We start from the raw sequence: 26145 nt of genomic DNA on the forward strand, positions 1-26145 counted from the left end.
CTCACCACGGCCAAAATCGAACCTAAGACCTCGTGCTCAGTAACAGCATTGCACGCCGCAGAACGTCCACGATAGTTGTGTGCTACTTTTTGCATCATTGTTACGCAATCTATCTAATCCAATTTGATGTGATGTGATATAAATAATATATTGGTCTACTTGTCTGCCGGCAAGTTTAGCATTCTTGGATAGCGGTTTTAATTGTGAGGCAACTGTGGAAGATTGTTAGGTACTGTTATGAAAGTATTGAAGGCAACGGTCCATTCTTGCGATGCGTGGCAAAAGCTCTCTTTTAAAGTTTGTCCATCGCTCGCTTCGAGTAGTTAAGACTGCTATACAAAACCAACGAGGAACATCTCCGACAAAAAAGTTAACAAAAAATGCAAGCCTGCAGATGGGAGATCTGTAGTTATATTAACTGTTATAGTGAATTCTTACAATACATGAAAAATTGCTTTTATATACTACTTCCCCATGAAAAAATGTTCTTGTACAGAAATTCCGATTATGGTGTCTTCCTCTCTACATTTCCTGTCTGCCTGTCATGGGCTCTTCTCCCTCATTTGCTACGGTGCATCTAGTTTCATTGCTTTACGTGTTGGCCATTTAACTAACAGTCTAACTTAGGCTTTCATCCCTCTTTCAACGGACCAACATTGGACACTATTTACTGAAGCCACAGTAACAGCACTCACCAACTCGTTTGCCACAAAAATGCAAGTACGTTCCTTCCAGAACAAAGGCCTAAACGCGCAACCGCATTCTCTTTTCCCGCCTTCCCTACCACCAGTGCCAATCTACGCGGGCCATGCTGAGCCAAGCCAGAGCCGAGGCAAGCCGAGCCCGCAACCCGGCATCGCCCCGGATCGAAGTCCAGCGAACCCGGAATGCCGCCGCGAGCACCGCAGCCCGCTCTTCCTCCTCCCCCTCTACTGCTTTTTCATCCCGCCGCCTGTGAGTCACGCTTTCCCGCAAGCCGGGAGGGAACGCTCCAAAACAAGCCCGCAGACAGCAGCAGCAGCCGTAGCAGCAGTAGCATCAGTCTCGCGGCAGCGTCTTCTTCCCGAGGAAGCAGCAGGGAAGGAGGCGAGCAGACGCCGACGGGAAAATAAGGAAAGAGGGAAGACGCGGTCCCCCGGCGGCTGCTGCTGCATCCGGCGTCGCTGGATGGTTTTGCGGAGGCGTGTGGACTGTGTGCTGGCGACGGCGGCGTTATGGGTGTGGTGGTGCGTGAAGCCACGCGCCCGGTGTCGAAACGTTCGGTCGTGCTACAACTGACCGTGCTGCTCTTCGTAGGCGTCCTGGATGACATATGTCACGCTCTGGGTGAGTCATTTCGCTGACGTCACCTAAACATAGCATCCCGGATTAACATTTTAGGCATGCTTGATCTCCGTTCATTCATTAAGTACTGAACTTTTTAAATGCGCGGCTAAGCGCATGCTGTTAATCTGAAACAGCCGCACAGTGACAAGATCGCAATGGTTCTCGTTATGTTGTTATTCTCTCGTGAAAGAAAACCTCGGCATAGAAAAAAACCCGCATGTGTCGTAGTAGGCACTGCGAGGCAGAAAAAAGAATGTTTTACCAGTAGTTGCAGCTGTACCCTCATTAGTTTTCTGGTGTTTCCCCGATACCGTTAACTGTAGTTTTTGTACGAATCATTCAACAATTATAACTCTAAACATGCACTACAAGCCTTCTTGATTCGTTATTAACAAAGAACCCGGCATATACATTCACTACAAAAACTACGCAGTCTTTCGCTTGATTGCATTTTGCTCTTATAACTGAATGAATACAATGCGGTCATTTCGCATAAATTGCAGGCGTAATACCTGGAATTTAACACAAACGTTGCCAACAGCCCTGCCCAGTCAGCGCCAACAGACCGAGCTCTACAAACGAAAGCTAGGCGCCATGTTTATCGATCCGTGGCCTTCGGTGCCGAAACGTCTCTGCAGGAAACTATGCCTGATTTTTTTTTTTCCGCACTTCACGGGCGTACGAAGTGCTCTAAAGATATTTTTACAATTTATAGAAGTACAAGAGCATACTTGATTCCGCAAGAAATTCAGATGCCCGAGAGGACTCAGTTTATTTATAGTAATCTGATTAAAATGCTATAAACTGCGAAACGGGGAACACAGTGAAAGAAGTGTCGTACGGCTTTTAACTGTTAGACGTCGCATTCGCTCAGGTGCTGTTCGATAATTGTCTCCGTTCTGCCACACCAGAGGACGCCACTTGCATGTGCTTGTGTCTGTAGTCGCTAAAAAAAAAATGACAGTGCTCTGCAGCCTTGCCTATAAAGAGCTTTCTGTTGAGTCAATGGTGCCCACGTCGGCGGTGTCGTACGTCGTAACTAAAAATCTCCGCGTTCGCCTGCAGGTTAATTAGGATCTTTACCAGCTTAACTTTTTTTTTTTATTCAGCTGTAGAGGGCCTGAGGCTCCTGGCTTTAGTCGCAACTTTGCACTGGACCGTAACGAAAACTGCAAATTGTCGTCTTTTTAAACCATTCCTTATTTCGATTCAAAACAAAACAATTCTCTCCCTACACAGCACATCCAGGCTTCACAAATACCAATTCCTTACAGGCATGTACCAATGCTGTACAAAGTGCTACAAAGTTTGAAAATTGCATTTAGATAAACACCCGAAGAATGAAGAAATGAAATGAACGGCGGCGCAACAAGGACGCTAACAAGAAAGGGGTCACCACATGCGCACACTACCAACTGTTTATTACAAGGAAAGGTGGCATATTTAAACGTAAAGCTCAGGCATGACACTCATCGCATTATCGCTCCGAACCCAACACGTGGAAAAAAGCAGAAACATCAGGATAACAGACAAGAAATTTTAGCCCCTGCAGAAAAAAACTAAAATTCTGATAACAGAAACTAGAGGAGGCCATCTCGTAGCAAAAGCAGTGTCAAACAATCGTAGCAACGTACCACGTGTTGGGTTCGGAGCGATAATGCGATGAGTGTCATGCCTGAGCTGTATGTTTAAATATGCCACCTTTCCATGTAATAAACAGTTGGCAGTGTGCGCATGTGGTGTCCCCTTTCTTGTTAGCGTCCTTGTTGCGCCGCCGTTCATTTCATCATGCACCAACTCGCCCCTCAGGCCATTCTTCTGAAGTAGCCGAAGAATCTCTGAATGATTTTCTTTTCTGAAGATACACATGACACTTGTAATTTAGGGGAAAAAATCTACATTTTTACTGATGAAAAAGCCTGTCTAAATGAAAATGGCAAAGACAATGTTACCAAAGCTCATTGTGTTCCTTAGTGTTACTTTCTGCGTATTATTACTTTCGGTAGTATTTACCGCGATGACGTATTATGATAAGTGTAAAGTACAGAGGAACGGTGACTGCAAGATACATACCAAGATTTCCGGTTCTGACGGAATTCCCTCTTGTCAGGTTGAGAACAATGAACCTGTGCGGGTTTCGAAGCGTCAACCCATTATTTTTGTATGGTCAGTGACCAAAGACTCTTTCTACCTATCTACATTTGTATAAATAGGCAGTGGATGTTTTTTTCTCAGTTGTATAACGTAACAGCCAAGTATTTTCTTTCTCCAAACTAACGGAGTTCGCTTTTAACCACACCTTTACCCATTTTAAATTTTGGCGGAAAAATTATTACGCTTCTTATAAAAAAATCATGCGCAAGAAGAGTGTCAAGAAAAATAAACTAACAGGTGATCTTACAATGTGATGCGGTATTTCTGCGCCAGCAGTATGCTTTTAGCATTCGCCTTTGAAATGCATCCTGGTTACTCCGACGCGAGCGCTAGTTCATCTAGCTGCCGTTAGAGGCGCTATTGCAAAGCGCCGCCTCCCCTCACACCATTCCCTCTCTCATTTCTATGTCCCGCCTACAACGACCCTCCGGTAATAAAGCCCAAAACAAATTTTCTCGTGAGGTCAATACTGCTAACGCAGGCAGAAGAAATGCCTCTTTTATATTCTCTAGTAGACCTGCCGTTCATTATGGCTAAAGTATCATTGCACGCTGAAACTAAACAAGCAGTATACTGTTCGCCGTCCTGCACACCAATCGCAGAGGCTCCCGAGATGCACAAGATGTACGTGGACTCTAACTTGAAGCTGGGCGACGGTGTGGACCTCATGTGCTCGCTCAAGAGGGGCTCCGCACCGGTCCACTTCTCGTGGTACCACAACGGCCGCGAGATCCGCGCCGAGGACAAGCTGGGCGACGTGGTCAGCCTCCAGGGCAAGTCCATACTCGTGGTGCGACAGATCACGCGGGACCACATCGGCAACTACACCTGCTCCGTCCGCAACCCGGCCGGATCGGACAGCTACACTGTCAAGCTCTACGTGGACGGTGAGTGAGAGCGGCAGGCTAGGATTAATGTTCCGCTACAAGAACCGACTCTGGAAAGCTTTATATATCTCGCGAAACAGCGTAGGAGACGGTATGATTACGTCACTGTGTGATAACAACGGTTACTGTAGATACGAATGACGTCACAAGTAAACGAAGCAGCGTTCTGACAGCCGAGATCAATGAAACCCTATGCTCCAGAAAAGGCTATGCTTAGGTTAGAGCGTTTCAGTGCACAGCTGTACGCCAACATAGTGCGATTTGGAACACGAGCGTACGTATTGAGACCACTAGGGCCCGTACTGTTTACATATCGACTCAACTAGGCTTTCCTTTTGGAAAGCAAAAAGTAGCTGACGTTTCACATTACTGCCATTCGTAAGCAATCTATAGTAGTAGTAGTAGTAGTAGTAGTATGTTTATTTGGCCATATTATACACAATATGCCCTCGAGGTGAGGCTAAAGGAGGTAGACCAAGCATGCCTCTTGACAAGGCCTACACCCCGATCACACATCATGGAAACGGGGGCCGAATGGACAAAAGATAAAAAACAATGAGCAAACATGATCACAATAGAAAATAGTTAATGATAGACAATAATAAATATCAGTTTACAATAAACAAAACATTTCATAATATGCACATTCAAAAAAAGCAGAACACAAACACACTCAAAAAAAACTATGTATACAGAATTACCTAAATTTAACCGGGGGGGAAAATAATCGTCAGTTTTTTCTTGCATACAGACACACTATAACTTCTTAAAGCAATCTGAATAAGAGACTGGTAGGCATTACACAATGTTATAATTTGATAATCGGTTGTTTGTTTACCATAATTTGTTCTGGGTCTTACCGTAGATAGGGCAACGGAACGTAGACCATACGCAACGTTTCTTGAATTATAAGTATTAGAAAAAAAGCTAAAGTCATGCTTGACTTTATAAAAAATGTGAAGAGCCAAACTAAAATTGTATGAATGAAAGAAATTGCGAACATGAAATGTTTCGAAAAGATTTGCTTCAACAGATGAACTTGAACTTAATAAACGTAGAGCTATTTTCCGGAGAGAAAGCAATTTGTATGAATCAGTTTTGTTGCATGTACCCCAAACTAGGTTGCAATACACCAGGTGAGAATGAACAAGAGCAAAATATAACTGTTTTTAACTTGTAGTGGGAGGAGATGTCTAACACGATAAATAACATAAATAGATCTGGCCATTTTTAGTCTAATGTAGTTTATATGATCAGTCCAACCCAAATCGCTACGAAAAAACACACCAAGGAACCGGCAACTATGAACTTGCTCGATAATAAAGTCATTAAAAAATAGTTTGATGTGATGATCTAATGGTTTGTTTTTTGGATGGAAGAGCATAAACTTTGTTTTGTTTACGTTTAATTGAAGTTGATTAACATAGAGCCAAACCGTTAACTCCTCAAGCCAGGCATTACATTGGTGTGCAATTACTTGGAGACTGGAGCCGGAAAAAAAGACATTAGTATCGTCGGCATACATCATGATATTAGGAGTTAATGGAATGTTTACAATGTCATTAATATAGAGAATAAATAAAAGTGGTCCCAAAATTGAACCCTGAGGGACACCGAATTTTATCATACCAAAACTGGATTTTAAATCATGAATCTGAGTGTACTGTATCCGTGCGGTTAGATAGCTTTCCAAAAGTGAATTTGCCACTCCACGTATCCCGTAAGTCTTTAATTTATGGAGCAGTATTGTATGTTGCACAGAATCGAAAGCTTTGCGCAGATCAAGAAAAATTCCAACAGAAAAAAGCTTAGTTTCAAAATTGTTAATTATAGAGTTCTTAATATCTAACAGAGCAGATTCTGTTGATTTACCGGCCTGAAAGCCATACTGTCAACAGATTTCCCAGAGCCAACAGAGCCAACAGATTTCGCTTGGCGTTACAGTATCACCAAATTTTGCCCAAAATGACGGAGTCCATAAAAAGCTGTGTTTGCTCTTCAAAGTGACCGCAAGTAGCGATGCACGGTGCTAATTCCTGCTAAGTCACGTGACCTAGGTGGCGGGCAAGCCACCTGCTTTTCCGCTCACAACACCGCTGAGGACGAAGACGACAAGGCCGGATTTTCTGCAGAGCGGAATTGCTGAACACATCGTGCTACCGCACATATTCGCATTTGGCCTAAATGCGCAAATCGGCTGCTATTCTTTTCGTGCTCCGCAACATGATCATCGCCTTCACCTTGCTGCTGCTTCAACACTGTTCCAAGAAACCACACAACCTTTGGAGCTGTACCGCAGCTGATCTGCACGTAAAACACGAGACTCTACCTACATCAGATAGATGCTAACCGCACCTTAGCACAACTTATTTTCAATAAACGAGAGTACCTTGCTGACGAGAAAAGCAGCCGGCAATCCCGGCCACGTCTACACGTGGAAATCGCTGTAGGTTTTGGTACAAGCTCACAAGTGAAGGTAAATCTTTCAGCAGCAGAACTTCCACAGTTAATTTGCCTGAAAGTTGCTACTCTAAAGGGTTCAGTCTCCATTCTCGAAAAGTGCATTTAGCAAACATTCTCTTTAGCTCGTCTTCATTTTCTTGCAGTGAAACCCGTGTGGATTAAAGAGCCGGAGGATGCTTCAGCGTCAACTGGTTCCAGCGTCGTCATTCACTGCAATGCCTTCGGTTATCCCGTTCCAGTTGTTCAATGGAGCAAAGAGAGAGGTATGTAAACTTAATACGCATGTCTGGCACTAGCAAACTGCTTTTCTGAATGAGCCACAGTGTACCTATAAGTAAAAACGATCCCATTTGCGCTCTTTATGCTAAATCCCTTTCACCGCTTCCTTCTTCGGGCCTGTTTCCCCACCAGACGACAGAGACTTCGAACTCGTCCGGATGGGTGACAGATTCAACATGGCGCCGAACGGAAGTTTGCAGATCCGCTCGGTGAAAGCCGAAGATGCTGGCCACTACCGGTGTGACGTCAGCAATGGACTCGGAAATGGGCTTTCCAAGATCATCAACCTCGTCATAAGTAGTAAGCAAATAGTGTTACACCACCTTTTTAAGCACGTTCGCAGGTTTGTGCCTTTCAGGTGAGCAATGTGGGTCAGATCTTAAAGTTCTTGTAGAGGTAACGAAGCCTACACCGGAAGTAATGCATCCCAGCTTCCCGAAAGGGATGACGCGTGTGAAGCAGGCGGACGCTTGCTTTCATCCACCCGGCTCTCGTGTTAGCTCTGCTAATAATGTAAATCCAGTTTGCGACGCTGGATCTCCTCTACAGCATGTATAATCTTTCAATGTAATGAATGTTCAGAAAAATTTTCTCGACACCAGCTTAGGAGACAGAGAGAAAACTGTGCAATGTAAATACAAAAAAGGGAGGGGGGGGGGGGGGGTGCCTATAAGTAAAGCTGCTGGAATTTTTTCACCTTGTACTATTGAAATAAGTAGCAAGCCTTTCTTTTTCTTCTTCTATAATCAACGCCACACTTGCATATGCCAGGCGCGTGACTTGAATGTTAATATACGACCTGCCCATTTTTAAGCTTTCACAATTATATGCCATTTTTTATTACTTCATCTCTCTACTAACAGGGGCGAACGGTTGACCTTTGAGGCGTATTGTGTTCAGAATGCGAAATATGCGCACCCGAGAAATTTATGCACTAACATGGACAAGCATAACCAAATGCCGTGACTTCGGTACGCAGGGCTCTAATACTGCTGCGGCTCGGGTATAGTGACGGTCGAGTGCCAATATTTAAATGTAACCGCCCCAGTAGGCCGCTTTATCTACCACGCTTTTCCTGCTCATGCGTCCCTGTTTAAATCGGTTCTTCATTTCTGCGTTCGTTCGCGGTGGCAAGCCCTTGCATGGAGAAAGTAATTGCTATTAAGCAGCGGTTTCTTCATTACCATTCCTTTTTTCTTTTCTTGTTCTAGCTCCGCCGAGAATTCTAGAAAGAGTGGAGGAGACGACAGTCAGGAGAAGCCACAGTGTTCGCCTGAAGTGCGAGGCGACGGGAGACCGACCTCTGTCGGTTCGCTGGTTTAAGGACCAGAGGCCGTACGAAGCAACGCTGCGCGACGGGTAGGCATTTTTTTTTTTCAGCAACACGTGGTACATACCGGACAGTGTGCAGCAAACGACTAAGCTTGTCTCTGAACATCCTTTACCAAAGCCATGAACTCTCCTGGCCCAATAACCATTGCAGCACATTACTCGCGGTAAAAGTAATCGTACGGATTAAATCGCGCCTCACGTTCTGAACTGATGTATACAAACGCGTTAACCCTCTTTTACAACAAGCAGTTCCTTATAGAATCCACTTTTGAAGCAGTTACATTCAAAAAAACCTGCCAGTCTCATTGCACACCTTTAGATCGAAGAAGTGAAAAATATAGTCTCGTCGCGAGGTATGCAAGCCATTTCAAAGATGTTTACCAAAATGTTTTGTGCTTAACTATCTATTCGCGCGACCATTACTACGTATGAACCACTGGCGTTGGAGTTCGAATAGGACACTTCCAATATTTTTTGTCCTAATAGTACAGTTCAAGAAAAATACTCTCTGGTTATCAGCGGATATATAAGCGCGCCTGGCTTTTTTTGTCGTCATTAAAGTTGAAAGTTGCGCTTCTTTCCTGTCGTCTCTTTCCTTTTTCCTGTGAACGTCTTTTTAGCGCACAGCCTTTCAAATATGCATATGTACCAACTAGCCCGTCAAAAAGCCTTACTTAAGAAAAATACTGGTGACTGAGGTCAATACTTCATGCAATCACTTAACGCCAAGCTGCAATTGTTAGGAAATAATAGAAAGTTATATCATCTAAGCTTTTTTTTTTATGGATGTGCGAAAAACAATACGAAGTGTTCGCATCGATTTGCCGCCTGAGAAACAACCAGCGTTTCAAAATACTTCAGCTGATTGTGCGATTTCTTCAGGTTCGACATCATCGAACGCAACCTTCCAGGCGGCGTCATCTCTGAGCTCCTCATTCAGAATAGCTCCACCGCTGACACGGGTGCCTACGTCTGCAAGGTTTCCAACAAGTTTGGCAACGTGACCTCTCTCACGAAGCTCTACGTACTAGGTACTTTGCTACCACTCCCTCCACGTCTGCCCAAATTTCTAATATGTTGCACGTATAGCACGCAACCATGTCTCTTCGCTTGCTTGCTTCGAATCCTACGAAAAAACTGAAACCGTGCTGCTAGTCCAGTGAATTCATTAGATACAGTAGGATGCCGAAAATTCTAATCCGAGTTGTCTTCTACTAATCTCAGTCATAAATGCGACCCACTGAATATGTCAACATTTCCTCGCGTGACCATTCGTTGACAATTCTCTATAATATCCTTGCACATTCTCTCATAGGAAAGTAAACGGTTGTGAAGCTTAAGCACGTAGCAGTGCGATATCTTTAATTTTTGGACTGAACATAGAGAAGACCACGTAAAAAAAAATGAAACAACCCACGTGATGCTCACAGCTCTTCACCGTAATTGCTACCACTGTTTTCGCGGAATAATGTAAGGTCATACAATTGTGCACCTCCTTCACAATAATTTTCCTTCTTTTGCGACAGAGCCACCGTCGCCTCCGGTCGGCATTAGAATATCGGACATCAGAAGCCGTACTGTACGGCTGACGTGGCAGGCTCCTTACTCCGAAGTGTCCACATTTCACGTTCGCTTCTGGAAGGAAAACTGTAAGTTGCACGTATTTCGCATTTCCAGAGCTTCTGATTTAAAGAATAATACTATTGATACTAGATACTGTTTATATAAAAGATTATTACATCAGCAACATAGAGTTGTCTCGATACTTCCCGTCCTGTCCTCCAAAATTCATTCCTTTAAGGAGCAACGAGTCAACGGTGAGCTGCGCTGCATCAGTTAACGCCTTGCTCATGCCACCAAGTGAAGTAACGCCGTAACGAAGTAACAGAATAGCCTAAGTGCTGTTTTGGTAGCAAGAAAAAAAAAAAGAAGGCCGTCACCGTCTGCAAGGCGTTGAAGTAAAGAGCGTTAGCTGTTTGGTTAACTAGAATTCACCATATTGGACCGTGACGTCATCACTGGCACGCGGCAGGTGGTTGTTTCTACAATGCTATTGTGGATGGCGCTACAAGTCTCAGTGCGAGATGTGCTGTTTTCTAGTTGCTGCCCCAGATGGCGTTGTGATCTCAGGGTGGGATCAGACCCCACGAAATCTCGAAACGTGATGAGTAGTTGCTACCACAGATGGCGCTGTGATCTCAGGTTGTAGCAGACCCCACGAAATCTCAAGACGTAATGAGTAGTTGCTGCCACAGATGGCGCTGTGATCTCAGGTGGTAGCAGACCCCACGAAATCTCGAAACGTGATGAGTATTTGCTGCCACAGATGGCGCTGTGATCTCAGGTGGTAGCAGACCCCACGAAATCTCAAAACGTAATGAGTAGTTGCTGCCACAGATGGCGCTGTAATCTCAGGTGGTAGCAGACCCCACGAAATCTCGAAACGTGATGAGTAGTTGCTGCCACACATGGCGCTGTGATCTCAGGTGGTAGCAGACCCCACGAAATCTCAAAACGTAATGAGTAATTGCTGCCACGAAATCTCGAAACGTGATGAGTAAACCAGGCTTAGCAATAATATAAGTGTGTAGGTTGTTGCGTTAAGGTCGGCATAATGACCGAAAAAATCTTTTCTTGCCCCGCACAGCCCAAAGTCGGAAGCTTACACTGATCACTGTGTCTGGATCGGAGACCTCCGTCTACCTCAGCGACCTCCTGCCTGGTACCGCCTATGGAGGCTACCTGTTGTCTGAGAACAGGGTCGGCATGAGCGCTCCGTCCACGTCAATCCACTTCTCAACGAGTGAAGAAGGTGAAACAGCACTGATATTATGGACGTACTGATAAGAGTCCATGTCGTTTCTTCCAATGTTTGTGTAGCTTGTGCTTATTTTCTTCGAAAAACTGCAGACACATCCTCAAGCTCGTTTAGTGTCACTACTCAGGAGACTCGTAGAAGTTGTAGCACTAGTGTGGAATGAAACCAAAACACAGAATTACTAATGTAACCTGACGCATGCACTCGTCTGAGGGTTTGATCAATTTCGGCTTCTCGTCCTTTTTCTTTTTGTGTGGGTAATATGCCTTTCAAGCTAACGTACAAACCGTGCAATGGCACCTCTCGCGACTAAACCACTACGAAACTGCACTACGTGTTACTTTGATATGTTTCAGAACTTTATGCCCACATAACGTTTCTTTAAAGGTGAAGTAAAAAGAGTTTTGTGTCGCTTCTTGTGAATGCAGCTCCAACTGCACCTCCACTGGACATCCGAGTTGTTGGAATAGGAAGCACGCACGTCAAACTTCAATGGAAGGTAAGCCCCAAAAAGTGCTTCAAGAAGTCTTTTTACCATTCTTGGCACAGAACTGATAAGCGGTAGTCAAGTTTGGATCTTATTTTTTGTTTAGAAACGTCGAGTTTTATAATGCATTTTGCATTCCAGAAATACACACAATAAGCACGAAAGAGAATAATTTTACTGAGGACCATCGGGTCTTCATTCTTCCCAGAAACCGCGCCACAACAGTAAACCATTGGGCTTAAGTACGTCTGAATAAAACCTACGGAAGGGCAGAATTCTGGATCATTCAGTACCACACAAAAAAGAGCAATAATGGAGGTTCCATTACGCCACCGAGTTATTTAGTAACGTCCGACAGCCTGTCGCGAACACCTAACATTCGCACTGGTTATCGAAAAGATTTGATGTCAGTGCCAAGTTTTTAGAAGAAATTTAGAATAACACTATAGTTTAATATATGGTTTATGGGGGTTTAACGTCCCAAAGCAACTCAGGCTATGAGGGACGCCGTAGTGAAATTTCCGGAAATTTCCGGAAATTTCGACCACCTGGGGTTCTTTAACGTGCACTGACATCGCACAGTACACAGGCCTCCATAATTTCGCCTCCATCGAAATTCGGCCGCCGCGGCCGGGGTCGAACCCGCGTCTTTCGGGTCAGCAGCCGAGCGCCATAACCACTGAGCCACGGTGGCGGCATACTTTAATATGAAGGCATGCTGCAACGTACAAATGCAGAGAATGCCACAACATGCAAAAAAATTCACAGTTCCACTTAATTCCATTATTCGTTGTCAATGCGTTAGCATTAACAGATGTTGATGCCTTTACCAGATGTGGCGTCTCTTCCGATGGAGTGACGTCACTTCGCTCTAGCCAATGGGAGAATTTATGACCAACGGCGCATTTTGGCCTCATGGGGCTTGTAATGGTATCGCATTAATAAATCCGTACAATGCCAGTCCACTACATTGGTAGCTCCATTGGTAACTTAACAGCTTGTAGTGTAAAGCTGATCACTAAGAGAGACGTGTAACCTTTCAACTCAGTCCATTGGTCAAAATCGTTATATAGAGTGATTTTTTAATCTTTAGAAATTTTTATTTTAAAAAGTGAGAGAAATACATGGGTGTGGTTTGTTGACCTGGACTGCAGAGCAAGGTAGGCCTTATATAGACCTTAATATGTACCTTATATTAATCAATTATTAGACGAATAATTAACCTAAATTAACTAATAAACAACTTATTTATATTTTAGGGGGCAAGGTTATATTGTGAAATTGATGGCCGTCCGCATCGAAGGTGAGCCCTGTTTTAAAATTCTCTTAGTCGGCAATGTGTTCCGAAGTATCGAATGTCAAAACGTTCGACGTTCGATATTCTTTGTTTTTTGACGTTCGATATATTTCGAAACACATTCCCTATTAAGAAAAGGTAAAAAGGTAGCTCACCTTCGATGTTGACGGACATCAAGTTTGCAATATATCCTTGCCCCCTAAAATCAAAAAGTTAAAGGTTTATTCGGTAATTTTAGTCAATTAATCATTAATTATTGATACATACAAGTAGATAATGGCCACTGTGCTGTACAATCCAACTCAACAGACGGCGCCGACGTATCCCTCACATTCTTAAAATAAAAATCTGTAAATGCTAAAAAGAACACCCTCAATAGTACCGCTTTTAAGATGTGATTAGAGTGTGGTCTACGATAACTGTTTGGAAGTGTAAGGCCAAAGGAGGCGATACACGCTAGCGTTTGTTTGTTTCTGAATGTCAAGGCTCCCCCCAAAGAACACCAGAACGGCAAGATACAGGGTTACAACATCGGACATCGCGTCTACGACTCCCCGATGCTGCCGTACACGTACCAGACTGTGTCGGGGGCCGAAGCTACCCAAGCCTTCATCCGAGTACTCCGTCCGAGCACCCGATACTCGGCCGTTGTGCAGACATTCAACTCAGCTGGACCAAGCCCTTCTTCTCATCAGCTAGATTTTACCACGCTTGAGGAAGGCAAGTCTAAGCTCGCTTTAATGATATTTTCAAGGCGAGAGGGCTTTGGCCGGATATGAGACTTCCCACGTGTGCAAGCTGCCGTACGTTTACTGCACAAAAGACAAGTGTGAGCATGACAGTCCAAGGAAGCATTTAACTTTCATCAGAAACCTGCACATTACTGTTCTAAAGCTTTAGTTGATTTTAAAACTGCTAGCACTTATATTAAAAAAGTGCAGTCTGTACCATGCGAAAATGGTGCATTATTAAAATTCTATGCTTGCCGAAGAATAGAGCCCTGATTTTACGTCATCTGCATTTCATGAAACAATGTGCAAGCAAAGGTAAATCACCCATGCCTCCTACTTCTGCCCAAAAAGTTGGTGAAGGAGTTAATATGACGAAATAACGCTGTTCTACAAATCTGCTAGAGAAAAGCAGAACTTCATTTCTTCGGTTCATCATGGGGAATTTTTACCGGCGTAGTATCTATTCGAAGACGACCTAGAAGAGGCAAGTAATGATAGGATACGATGCATAAATTCAAGAGGTTAGTTTTTTATAGAACGCAGGCAAACCTAAAGCATAGCGTAACCTATATACGAACATCAACCACAGGGACTATATGTACAGCATTTTTACGCATACGAGCATAATACAATTTTTTCTGGCTAAAAGGCAAGTGACTCGTATTTTCGTGAAATATACCTTGCTGATACTATGCCATCAATAATTTCTTGATTGCAGCAAATACAACAAAAGCAAAGAATATAACTGTTTCAACACTTCAAAAAACATACCTGCTTTTAAGCGCACCTCTGAAAAGCGTTTCAATTCAGCGTGAATAGCGAGTTTCGGTCTCGTGCGGAATGGGGCGGCATCGTTTAGCAGCATGATGCCAGTGATATCCGCTACGTGTAAACAATATGACACAATTCCTCGTAACCTACGCCCAGTAAATAGATTTTGCCTCTGTTTACTTTAGAAGGAACGTAATGTGTTCCTGCACCGTGCTATCTCTTCCCAGATCTCCCAGGAGCGCCTGCCTTCGCCGTCAACAGCGTCACGTGCTGTTCGGCAACATTTACCATAAAGGAGCGAAAACGGAGAAGTGTAACTCGTAAGTCTTTTTCCTGCTTTCAGTATTTCCAGCAAATCTCGCCTGCGCCGCCGAATCCGGAAGAAGTATAATACGAAGTGGCATATTTCGCTCCTTTTTTTTTTAGCACAACGGTTTTTACTACTACAGCTTGATTATAATGCCATCATTTACCATAATTTTTTAACATTAACCTTGATCATAAGAACAGTCTTAGGCATGTTTTAAATCTATAGGAACCATTTGAACTAGAGCTTTACAGCAGAACAAGACGCCCTTATCACTGATGTCGTTAGTTCAACTTTGATCTGAAAAATTACGGTCTGCGAACATGCGCGCCCATGCGTAAAGAGTTTGCAAATGACGGGTACCAAGAGATTATCTTGCGGTTCAGTCTCCTCTAAATAAATGTTCAGCTTTCTATAATTTCTTTAACGGCGGGTAACAAGTACACTATGAACACAAAAGGTGTAAAAGGGGAGTAAGGGAACGTCACTTAGCACAACATTTTGACGCTGCTTCACAGCTTCCTGGGGAGCGCAGCCCGGCGCTTACTCCAGACTTGTTAACTCCGCTACAAGCAACATTTGCCATGTTTTCATTTAACCTGAGTTTTTTACTTGTGCATTACGTGTTTCGCTTGTTTTGGCGCTGTAACATTCATGTTAGTACACATTAATTCCGTATAGAGCTAATCATCCACGCATAGGTCACGTCTCGTATGTACAAACGCGCCCATAATGATCACTAGCCTACTGAAATAGTCTAGCTCTACTGATACATTAGCCAGCTCAATGCAGAAACTTTTTCATGTTTTAACTGCATCGGCGACACTGACGCGCATATGCATAACTATCAGATCGTGGAAACTGAATGCATGATTAGTAGTCTAATCATTTTGTGATGTAGCACCCTAACGAAGATGCTCTAGATTTCGGCACGCTACAGATTCCACTTTGGCGCACCGATAAAACTATTTGCACATAATCCCCAAAAACTATTGGTGATTTCCCTTTCTCATTTCATTACCCCGTTTTAAAGATATCTTACTCTTGTTCTTGTTTCGGGTGAGTACAACTGTCGAGGGGCTGAAATTACAAGCACAAGCGCTGGCTCCCATCTCCCCTCACACACACACACAATTCGGACAAAGACGCTGGCGTAATGCAGCGAGTTTCTCTGCATCGCCCTGCACAGAGTACGTGCTGGACTACCGGGAGCGGGGCGGCTACTGGCGCTCCGTCTACTTCCCGTCGCACGCGCACACGCTCTCTCTGGACAGCCTGAGCCGCATGACGCCCTACGAGGTGGTCCTGTCCGCGTACAACATGTACGGCCGCGGGGACCCCTCCGACCCCGTCCTCTTCGAGACCACCGGAGAGCGTGAGTCGACACTTCGCTCACTGCAGCGTAAATAGTGTTCACGATGCGCGCAATAGAACTTCAGCGATTTTCGAGTGTTAGTTCCAGTAATATACGTTGTGGGGCTAGTTGGTTCATTCTCAGAATTCTTTTTTGCGCACAAAAAGAGTGCTGAGTGCTAGTTCAGCAGTTTACAGTTCAGTATACATCAGCGGATGTTCTTAATTGGGTTTCGTCTTGTTAAACAAAGAAAGCGAAGGCCTCCTCTCTGATTTCGGGGCGCATATCAAAGAGCATTACGCTCAAACGAGCGAAAAAAAAAAACGACGCAGTCAGCACGTGTACAGAACTACGCACAGTCGGAGAGGTGTGCAATATGCGCATCGTGGTGTCTGCTGCTTGTATTTATTTTTAAAGCTTTTCGGCGTTCAAACTAATTTTCGTTTACAACGTTAGCGAGAAGCTGGTAGTCAACTAGACTACTTTCTTTTGTCCAGAAAATATTTCTGTCTGTGTGTGGTAAAAAACAAATTGCCTGTTCAAGGGGAAAAGATCCGCTCAAAGTTCTTTGGCTGTTGCAGAAAAAGTTGAAAGGTCGTGTCTGCTTGTGTCCTGGTACCTTACCAGCCTACGACCAATGATATGCAAATACGATCTCCTATGTATAAGAAGTAAGACAAATAGTGCATCAAAAGAAAAATCTTTGCGAGAACAAACGGAGAATTGTATCTTCCTTTTTTTTTGTTTACTTTATCACCTTTGCAGATAAAACGAAGGAAAAAGAAATAACTACACAGTAAAAATATTTGCATCCTTAAGGGTGTTACATCATGGAGGGCGCCTATTCTGCAGCCTTAATTTTTCTTGTTTTTGGAAAGAGTACCCGTTTTACTGTTAATGCACCTGTGTGCCTTTTAAGAGTGCAGGAGCGCAAGTGTGTGTGGGTGTTGCAGCTTGATGGGGTGCGACGGTACGTAAAGGTTTACGGGAGTACGGAAGCCAGAGGGGTGTACGAAAATCCATTTCAGAGAAGTACAGTTGAATTAACCTTTGAAAATGTCGGCCTTTTGAAAAGGCCGATGTTAGCACAGCTTTTCCGGTTGAATTGTTCTTCATGAAAACAAGGACGAAGCCAAAAAGGGCGATGGAAGCTAAGACAAATCCCCTGAAATAGTCGTGGGTGCAGCTTTTAGCGTTCTGTTTCCGCTGCAAACGATAATGCTCTCTTTAACTGTCGACACCATACGCAGAGCCCTTGCCACAAAGGACGGATAAGGACGCCAGCTACCTGCTAAACGCCCGAGTCATCGGCCCCGTGTTGGCGTCCTTGGTGATCATTTTCTCTTCCATTGCCGTGGCTTGGATATTCTACAGGAAAATCACATCCCCTGAAAAAGGTAAGCCGGACTAAGGGCAAAGACATAAGGTTTCGCTACCCTGCTAAATGCGACTTTTTAAGGCGAAAGCATTTAATGTCTCATCGTTGTAAGCAGCAGTTGTCGACAGAAATGTCACGCTTTTCAATTGGTCGAAACGGTCGTGACGTCACAGTGCGCGAATTTAGCAACCAATTGAAGGGATCGTATAGTGATGCTCCAAGTAAGTGGGACTGAGCTTAGTTAATTGCTTAATTACTCAATTAGCCTAATTAACTTTTCTAGTCAGGCCATATAAATAAATAAAAACGAGTAGCAAATTGGTCGAGCTCGGGAATCGAACCCCGGTCTTCGGCGTGCGAGACGAGCATGCTATCCACTCCGCCATGCCAGCTCGATCGTTTGGCATGAACAAAGGCGCGCCTAGTGAATACGGTGTCTTCGCTCACTCTCATCCTCCTCCCTTCCCTTCCGGCGAGGTTTAGGTGTCCACCGAGGTATGAGAGACAGATACATTTCCTTTCCTCAAAAACCAACTTACCGACGAGCGAGGCGTAGAACCGAATGGGCGATGGCGTTCTTTGGACTCCCTGGCAGCGTTGCAAGACACTGTAGCGTTCCACTCAGAGGCGAAGCTTACCATCTTAACAACTCATCAGTGACCACACTTTAGGTCAAAAAAGTGCCCCCCCCCCCCCTGAATTTTGACGGGTGTCCACCGAGATATGTGAGACAGTTACTGCGTAATTTCCTTTCCTCAAATACAATTTTCATTTTCTTCATTACGGGCCCTCTTTGTCTTCTTTCTCTCCCACTTCCTCCCTTCCTCTACGGTGCGGTTCAGGTGTCCCCCGAGATGACTGCGCCATTTCCTTTCCTCAAAAAGCGTTGCGTTCAAAGGGCAAGGCATCGCGCCGAACGGGTGGTGGCGTTCCGTGGACTCCCTGGCAGAGCTACAACACGCTGTCGCGTACCACTCCTAAAGGCCAAGCTTAAGCGTCATTAATTAGCAGTAAAATTAGTATTCAGGAATTAATCAGTAATTAACCACTAATTAGTGATTTGTCATGACTTGGTAATTAGTACTCAATTATGTGGGACGTCACCGGTGCCACAGAGGCAGTCAAAGTGGTGCGGAAAACGCTTTCGCCTCCACGCACTTTATACAGTCAAAGTGACCCCTGAATTTTTGGTTTAGTTTGGTTTGGTTTGTGGGAATTTAACGTCCCAAAGCGACTCAGGCTATGAGGGACGCCGTAGTGAAGGGCTCCGGAAATTTCGACCACCTGGGGTTCTTTAACGTGCATTGACATCACACAGTACACGAGCCTCTACAATTTCACCTCTGCCGAAATTAGACCGCCGCGGCCGAGATCGAACCCGCGTCTTTCGGGTCAGCAGTCGAGCACCATAACCACTGAGCCACTGCGGCAGTGTTCGCGACTTTTTGTATTCCAGGTGTAACACAAATATCCTGTCGCCCACAATCCATTTTGAGATGCTCTTGCTCTAGGTCGATGGTGCCAGCGATCTAAATTTAAAAACCATCCGCACATCTGACAACAATTCACTGGTTTTCCTTTTTTCCAAAATTCCCAGTCGAAAAATGAACTGATGCACCGAATGGATGCAGCTATCATGCGGCCAAGGCAACAGTCGACTTCGTAAGCAAAAACAAACTGTATCCGCATGGCTACAGAGGCGTAGACAAGTGGGATTGTTGATTTATCATATGGGCCCAGCGAGATGCTCGATAATTCTGGACAAATGCTTTTTGAACGGGAACGAGTTCATGAACGCAACTTTTTCATCTATTGTAAGGTTTCACTGCAGCAATCAATATATGCACAAATCTCCCATTGGCAGACTTCTATATTTTGTTGTTAACGCTTTTGCTAGCGTCAAAAGCGTTCCCCATTGGTTTGCTATGGCAGCTGTCTTAACTGCTCGATGCGAGCGATGGAAAAACTTTAAAAGAAAGATTTTGCAACACATCCGAAGACCGGACAACTACCTGCAGTATTTTCATAACAATACCTTATAGTTTTCTAATATTCAAAATGTTTGTACAAAATGTTTGACATGTCACGACAAGTACACCACTGTCTTTCTTTTTTTCTACTCGCCGGGGTAGCACTCTCGGTAACTCGCCACGTACCAGAAACGTCATGCCCTGTCTACACAAAGTTTATGCCTTCAAAATTTTCTGAAAATTGCGATAAAAACTGACGATAAAAAGGGCATTGTAAGTATCATTACAAGCACACCAGGTTACCTGCAGACTTTTAATGTCTTCGTCATCACTCCGCATGCCCTGAGATAGCTTGTGAAAAGTTGTGAAGCACCCGAAGCAGAGAGGGACGCGGCATATTTCACACTCGCAGTTGGTGTGTGCTTCCTTCCAAGTAATGGAGCAACAGCGGCCCCTTGATGAGCAAAGCGGGGGCGGTGGTTAGTGCCTAGGCAGCGGACCGTTTTTGTGCTTCGCTAATGCGCCAACATTCTTTCGCTGCCTGGATGTGTTACCCCTTAATAGCTGGCGCCCCAACAGCAATCGAAATCACATGTAGGTTGTCTGCTGGCGCGCACCGATTCACGTGTAAGTCTAGTAGGTTAGTGCCAGTGAATATATAGGTCTTTTTTTTTTCCTGGAACGTAGATATACAGATGACAAAACTGGTAAATGGAGAAACTTACCAGGCATGTCCGAGAAGAATCAGCGCTGCCGGCGTCCGGGCGAAAATTCGTATGCGCCCAACTCCGGGCACTGCAAGCGCAAACTTATCTTGATATTGCTCTTCAAATTACAACTCTAGGAACTCTAAAAAAGCCTTTCATTCATGAGTTGGTAGCACCAAACTAAGTTAAAATGTACCCTGTGCTTGCCTCCAGGCGCTGAAAGCAAACAAAGAAAATTGCATTAAATTTTACCCCTCGTGCCACAAAGAGTTAAACGGAGCAGACAAGCGGTACAGCAATTCCGCTGCGGCGTGCCCTAGCAGCAGGCTTGAGCGTTGCAGGGGGGGTGCGGGCGCCACCTTCGCCGGATAGTACTTTCTTTTGATGTTCATCTTATCGGCGGCCCGGGGGAAACAGCGCTACTTTCAGCAAAATGCGTTAGGGACGCTTCTGACGCTTTATGGAAGGATTTATCAGTGGGATTCATCTTACCGAATGAGCTGGCTTGCTACAACAGCGGAGTGTGTTGTTTCCCGAGATTTGTGCTCCGTCAAGAATGCAATATCCTTCAGACAATTCCTGGCGCCCTAGCTGCGCTTCGCTAGACATTGGTTTGTCACACTACCGACGCTCGCTGCCGAAAGCTGCGCTGTGAGTTACACCTACAAGGTACGCGTCAGCGCTCGCAAGGATCACAAACGCATAATCATGAACGCTTGTGTTCATCTCCTTGCTCAGACTTCTGCAAACCGACGCCGCAGCGATCGTGATAAAGCGTGATTATTGTTTCTGGCGCTCATTTTCAGACCCTCCCATCATCTACCAGAGCGCGACGTTGCGTAAGCAGATGTGGCCAGACCAGGAGTACGCGACCATCGCACGGACCACCATTCGGAGAAGAGTCGAGGAGGCTTACGACGTTCCCTGGGACATGGATGACGTCATCGAACCAGTTACGAATAAGGTTGGTGTTACTTTGGCGTCACTGACATCTGCTTTTTGTTTCCCAATCGAATAGGCTACCTTCTGGTAAGTCAACTGTGCTGCAGCTGAGGCCAGCATTCATTACATAGTGATGATTTGGTTTGGTTTATGGGGTTTAACGTCCCAAAGCGACTAAGGCTGTGAGAGACGCCGTAGTGGAGGGCTCCGGAAATTTTGACCACCTGGGGTTCTTTAACGTGCACTGACATCGCACAGTACACGGGCCTCTAGAATTTCTCCTCCAAAGAAATTCAACCGCCGCGGCCGGGATCGAACCCGCGTCTTTCGGGTCAGCAGCCGAGCACCATAACCACTGAGCCACCGCGGCGGCATTACATAGTGACGAAACCGGGTAATATTCACCAACTCACTGAACTATAGTTTCTGTTGTCCTTCCTTTATGGGCCTGGCTTATAATAAATAAAAGTGTTGCGTCCTAAAGCCCTACAAGCCTTTATACACTTATTGTACTCAACAGATTTTCGTAATCACCATCACCACCGATCCGGAGCGCAGTCCACTGCTACACACTGCCCTCTTCCGTTGCTGTTGCCAGTCAGCCGCGGAACCTTGGTTATATTAGCATTTTTTTTTTCTAGTTTCACCCTTCCACTTGGTTTCTCGTATCCAGCAAAGTTTCCTTCCTCTTGCTACTCCCTCTGTCACCCCAACTGGCCACCGATTGACTGATGCGTATAAGCATGACATAATAAGTCAGAGTTTCCTTACTATTAAATTAACATCAGCTAACGTATCGTTAACTCGCGTTCGTTCTCTCGTCTGCTCTGCTTTCTTTCTGTTTGTTCGCGTTGTACCGATTACTTTGCTGTCTGCGACTCTGCGCTTCTCCCTGTTCTCACTTTGCTGTGTCCCACCAATAACAGCGTTAGGCTTACTGGTAAGCAAACGGTCATGCTGACTGCGTACACGCTGCAGGTTGTCGAGGACTGCTACACGCTGCTCAAGAAGAAGACGCCAGGGGAGCTGCAGAGACTGCCCGCTGGCCACGTCCTGCTCGACGGTCCGTCCTGCTCCAAGCTAGAAGAGCCGCCCTTCGACGAGCCGCCGAAATGAACTTCTCGTCCCATTCTGCATCTCGCTGCATGCGTTCATCACCGCGATCACCTGACTCTCGTGTAAATTGCCGGGCCGATTTTATTACGAGTGCAGACTCGGTCACATCTGCCTGGAGCACAGAGCTGGCAGGAACACTGCAAGCAAGCACAAGATGAAGGAGCGACAATAAGTAGTGAAGATAAATTAAAGAGATAGAAGCAACCGTACGGTCAGTTGTGGCGGCTAGGAAAATTCGAAAGGCAGTACGCTTCTAGAGCCTTGAAATTGTTACAAGGTCAAACAACAGCCCCTGCACCTGTCGTTCGGTGTTCTCTTCACCGCATATATTCCTGTCACCGGTGTTACCTGGAGCAGCTGTACACCTGCAGAGTGATAGATATCCGAGGCTGCTTAAGAGTCGTGAAACAAGCTTGTCAGTTCTTTTTGACGTTTTGCAACCCCTTCTTGTACTCGCATACCTTTCGTGAGGTCACGAGAATACTAACGCATCATTAGCGATTTTCTAAAACGAGAACATAGAAAACATGTTCATTATCAAAAAAAAAACAAATAAAAAAGCAGCATAGTATCCTACAAGGTCCAGATCGTCGAAGTCTTTATAACTGCTGCTCCGGCGGCGTCACACGCATTGAACGTGGCGTGCCGTCTCAACTTGCCGCTTGAGCCGCCGCGGTGGCTCAGTGGTTATGGTGCTCAGCTGCTGACCCGAAAGACGCGGGTTCGATCCCGGCCGCGGCGGTTGAATTTCTTTGGAGGAGAAATTCTAGAGGCCCGTGTACTGTGCGATGTCAGTGCACGTTAAAGAACCCCAGGTGGTCGAAATTCCCGGAGCCCTCCACTACGGCGTCTCTCATAGCTTTAGTTGCTTTAGGACGTTAAACCCCATAAAACCAAACCAAACCAATCAACTTGCCGCTTGCTAGCGAAGCCAAAAAGGATGTGAAATACTACTTAAGAGGAATATAAAGTTGGACTTGTATGACTTAAAAGACATTTATATTTAGTGACCTGTTGGTCATGATATATTTTGGATAGGCCGCGAAACGGCATCGAGCTTATGCTTATCAGTAAAATATTGCAATTTAGGAAATAGAGGGAGGAATGTCATCTGACTACCACTGTGCATGCTGCGTTCCAAGCAGATGTGACCAGATCTGCACTCATTCGTCATCGCGTTTTAATACAACTGAAGGCTGGGGACGTGCAAACTATAGCTTCATATGCTGCCGTATGTCCTGTGTGCTCGGGTGTGTATTCGTGCTCTGATGTCTTGCTTATAACTGAGGTCTGTGCGTACTCTAAGTAAGCTGTGCGGACCCACTCCCGCAGTTTAAAAAAACATCACTCATGCTTGATTAACTTAACTGTTTTGGTGAACAAGTTGAAGCGAAGTGTAGTCGACTTGCTTGCAACTCGTCAATCGCTGTGTCTGCAAAGACAAAGCGTTGTTGTCTCATAATTCCAGCTTTCAATTTCGTTGCTTGCTTGTTGGATTCGACTTGAAACGAGAAAATTATCACACGGCCGGCTTATAAGTACCATGAACGGTACTTTTACAGGTCTCATTTGATGTAGACGAGGTAGCGTAACACATTAGGCATCACAGAACCTCAAAAAAGTGATGTATACAGCGACCTCGCGCAGTAATGACCAGGTACTGCGACATTTATGTTTAAAAGGCGCGGAGTAGAAGCATGACTACAGCACCTAACATGCAGCTGCAATCAAATATTCTTAACAAGCTTGCACATCCTTCGTTAGTCTTCAAAGCACCATGGATTTTTAGGAACAGCATGAGGCGAGTTTTATATGCAACTGAAAACTTCCAAGCGCTTAGCGATGAAAAAATATTCAGGGCTTCCGTAAAACAGAGGTAACCACTTACCCTTTCAACGATCCCACAATGAGCATGCTTAATTCTTGTGTGGCTCCATTTGAAGTATCGCGTTTTTACTACTTTTTAGAACGTAGGGCTAGTCATTTTCTACGACACACAAGCTGGATGAACATTTAAGCTAGCTTCAAGCGCTCGAATGTACAGATTTTATAAGAACTTCAGTGTCCGTACGCAAGTTTTTCTAAGGACTACCTGTCCTAAGCTCAGCAAACAGCTGGGTTGCATTTATAATGTGTATTTAAGCGCCCCAACACTAAGCTACCACAATGGCTGTAATAATGCACGTAACAAGGCACCTCGAGATTACTTAGAGACTGAAATCGGACGTCGATGCAGAACTTTACTGCTTAGCTTTGACGTAGACAGTACTGCCTGCTGATGCCACGTCAACTTCTGTTTCTCTCTTTCCTTGCAATGATAGATGTAGTCAACTAAAGAAACATTGTAAGGCTTCTGAGCTATGTAGCCAAACCTGCGCATGTAGCCAATCGCTACCTATATGGAGTGACCATTAAAACTGTAGTTAAAGGCATTTTACTTTCTCTAATTCACTATCATTCATTAGAAAACGCATCACGCGCAGAGCAAAGCGATCATTAAACATCGCTTGAAGCCATAAAATTCCTTAATAGACCACCTAGGCAACGATAAATCATTAGTGCTGTACACTAGGTAAGAGCTATGCTTTCTACGCGAAACTGCTTATAGCTCAATCACTCAAGTCGTTTCTTTATCCTCGTCTTTATTAGTCTGAGATATAAAACAATGACTAAGACTTAATACCACGTACATTTCATGTTGGCCTAACATCGAGGGCATTATTCACACCTTTTGCAGTTCGAAGATCTCGGATTTAAATGTCAAACGCTGCAAATATTTAATCTTTTTCAGTGCCTTGATAAACTTCTGAATGGGTTGTGACTAAATTAAATGAAAATCTGGCTGTATTATACAGCTAACCAGACAGCTATCTTACTTTTTGAGCCCGAGACGCGAGCCAGGAACCAGCAAAACATACTGCGATCGGAGTCGGGCAGAAAAGGAAGACGCAACGCTTCCAAACGTTAAAGTGCAGAGCAGCTTCCTAAGCTACCAACGAGAAACGCGACCTTCTGATGTCGTTTAGCTTACAAATCATGGGAATGACACGCAAGGCATTAAGCCAGCATTACTGTGGAGCCTTAATGCCTGCTCAGCGCCTTCTAATTTTTGCTGCACAGAGAACATTCACCAATGAGGTCTTCAAATTCAAATTTAAATTAAAATTTATTTAGCATCAACAATGATGTTACAGAACTCGTGATGCAACGGGGTGCTAGCAAAAAGCGACCTTCTGATGTCGCATGGTTATATGTTGTTTTTACACAACAGAAAACTGCGTTTTCCGGGCTAGCTTTATGATCAAGAAATGTCTGGAAGCTATATTTTTGGGGGGGCGCTTTTTACCTTTCAAATAATTTCACTCTCAATATCGCTTTAATAAAGAGACATTTCTGTTAAACCTAGCCTTCAGCTTGAACAGCTAGCCAAGTCAGCATAAGCAAATGTTTTTGCTTCTCTTTTCTAATCAAGTAATCTGCCAACTCTTTTTGTTCTGGATAGTTACGTGAGGTCCAGCGTGCTGTGCTGAAGCTTTATTCAGCTAATATTTTTTCTTCTGTCCGCAAAGTCAAGGTTTGCTTCATGAATGATGTGGTATATTTGTATGTCTTAATGTCAATAAAGAACGGATCTGGTACTCAATCAGTGGTTGGTTTTCGCTCTCTTTTACCTGTCTCGCCTTTTCGTCCACGCATTCCTGCCAGAAATGTTAAGCTGCCTTCACCACACCCCGGCTTCGGTCAGCACGACATGGCAAATTTTGCAACGATATATTTAAGAGGAGCTTGGGGACGGTCGCCCCAGTATAGGGAAAAAATTTTCAGT

At 44.7% G+C, this 26145-nt stretch overlaps 1 protein-coding gene and 1 long non-coding RNA gene across 2 annotated transcripts; one reads left to right on the top strand and one right to left on the bottom strand.

The window, feature by feature from the left end:
* Positions 1-1174: 1174 nt before the first annotated feature.
* On the top strand, positions 1175-25962 carry LOC149359021 (cell adhesion molecule Dscam1-like). Its single transcript, XM_089571194.1, has 15 exons — positions 1175-1326; positions 4083-4367; positions 6974-7093; positions 7242-7409; positions 8321-8468; positions 9324-9472; positions 9968-10090; positions 11089-11253; positions 11688-11758; positions 13529-13763; positions 14773-14865; positions 16042-16227; positions 17457-17603; positions 21068-21225; positions 22182-25962. The coding sequence occupies exons 1-15, from the start codon at positions 1215-1217 to the stop codon at positions 22317-22319; spliced, it is 2298 nt and encodes a 765-aa protein (XP_089427320.1). The 5' UTR covers positions 1175-1214; the 3' UTR covers positions 22320-25962.
* Positions 17178-20879, bottom strand: LOC149359022 (uncharacterized). Its single transcript, XR_016288748.1, has 3 exons — positions 20754-20879; positions 20280-20349; positions 17178-17594 (listed from the first exon to the last, which is right to left on the bottom strand). It is a non-coding gene; the product is annotated as an uncharacterized LOC149359022 (long non-coding RNA).
* Positions 25963-26145: the final 183 nt, after the last annotated feature.

Source organism: Amblyomma mixtum, chromosome 2 (assembly GCF_055824585.1).
Source record: "Amblyomma mixtum isolate Tamu chromosome 2, ASM5582458v1, whole genome shotgun sequence".
NCBI lineage: Eukaryota > Metazoa > Arthropoda > Arachnida > Ixodida > Ixodidae > Amblyomma > Amblyomma mixtum.

What these genes read in the sequence shown, in the direction of transcription:
- LOC149359021 (XM_089571194.1), top strand. Translation starts at nt 1,215, where the DNA reads ATGGGTGTGGTGGTGCGTGAAGCCACGCGCCCGGTGTCGAAACGTTCG. An exon ending in GAAGCAACGCTGCGCGACGG is followed by an intron (nt 8,469 to 9,323) that starts GTAGGCATTTTT and finishes CGATTTCTTCAG; the next exon opens with GTTCGACATCATCGAACGCA. An exon ending in CTTCTCAACGAGTGAAGAAG is followed by an intron (nt 11,254 to 11,687) that starts GTGAAACAGCAC and finishes TTGTGAATGCAG; the next exon opens with CTCCAACTGCACCTCCACTG.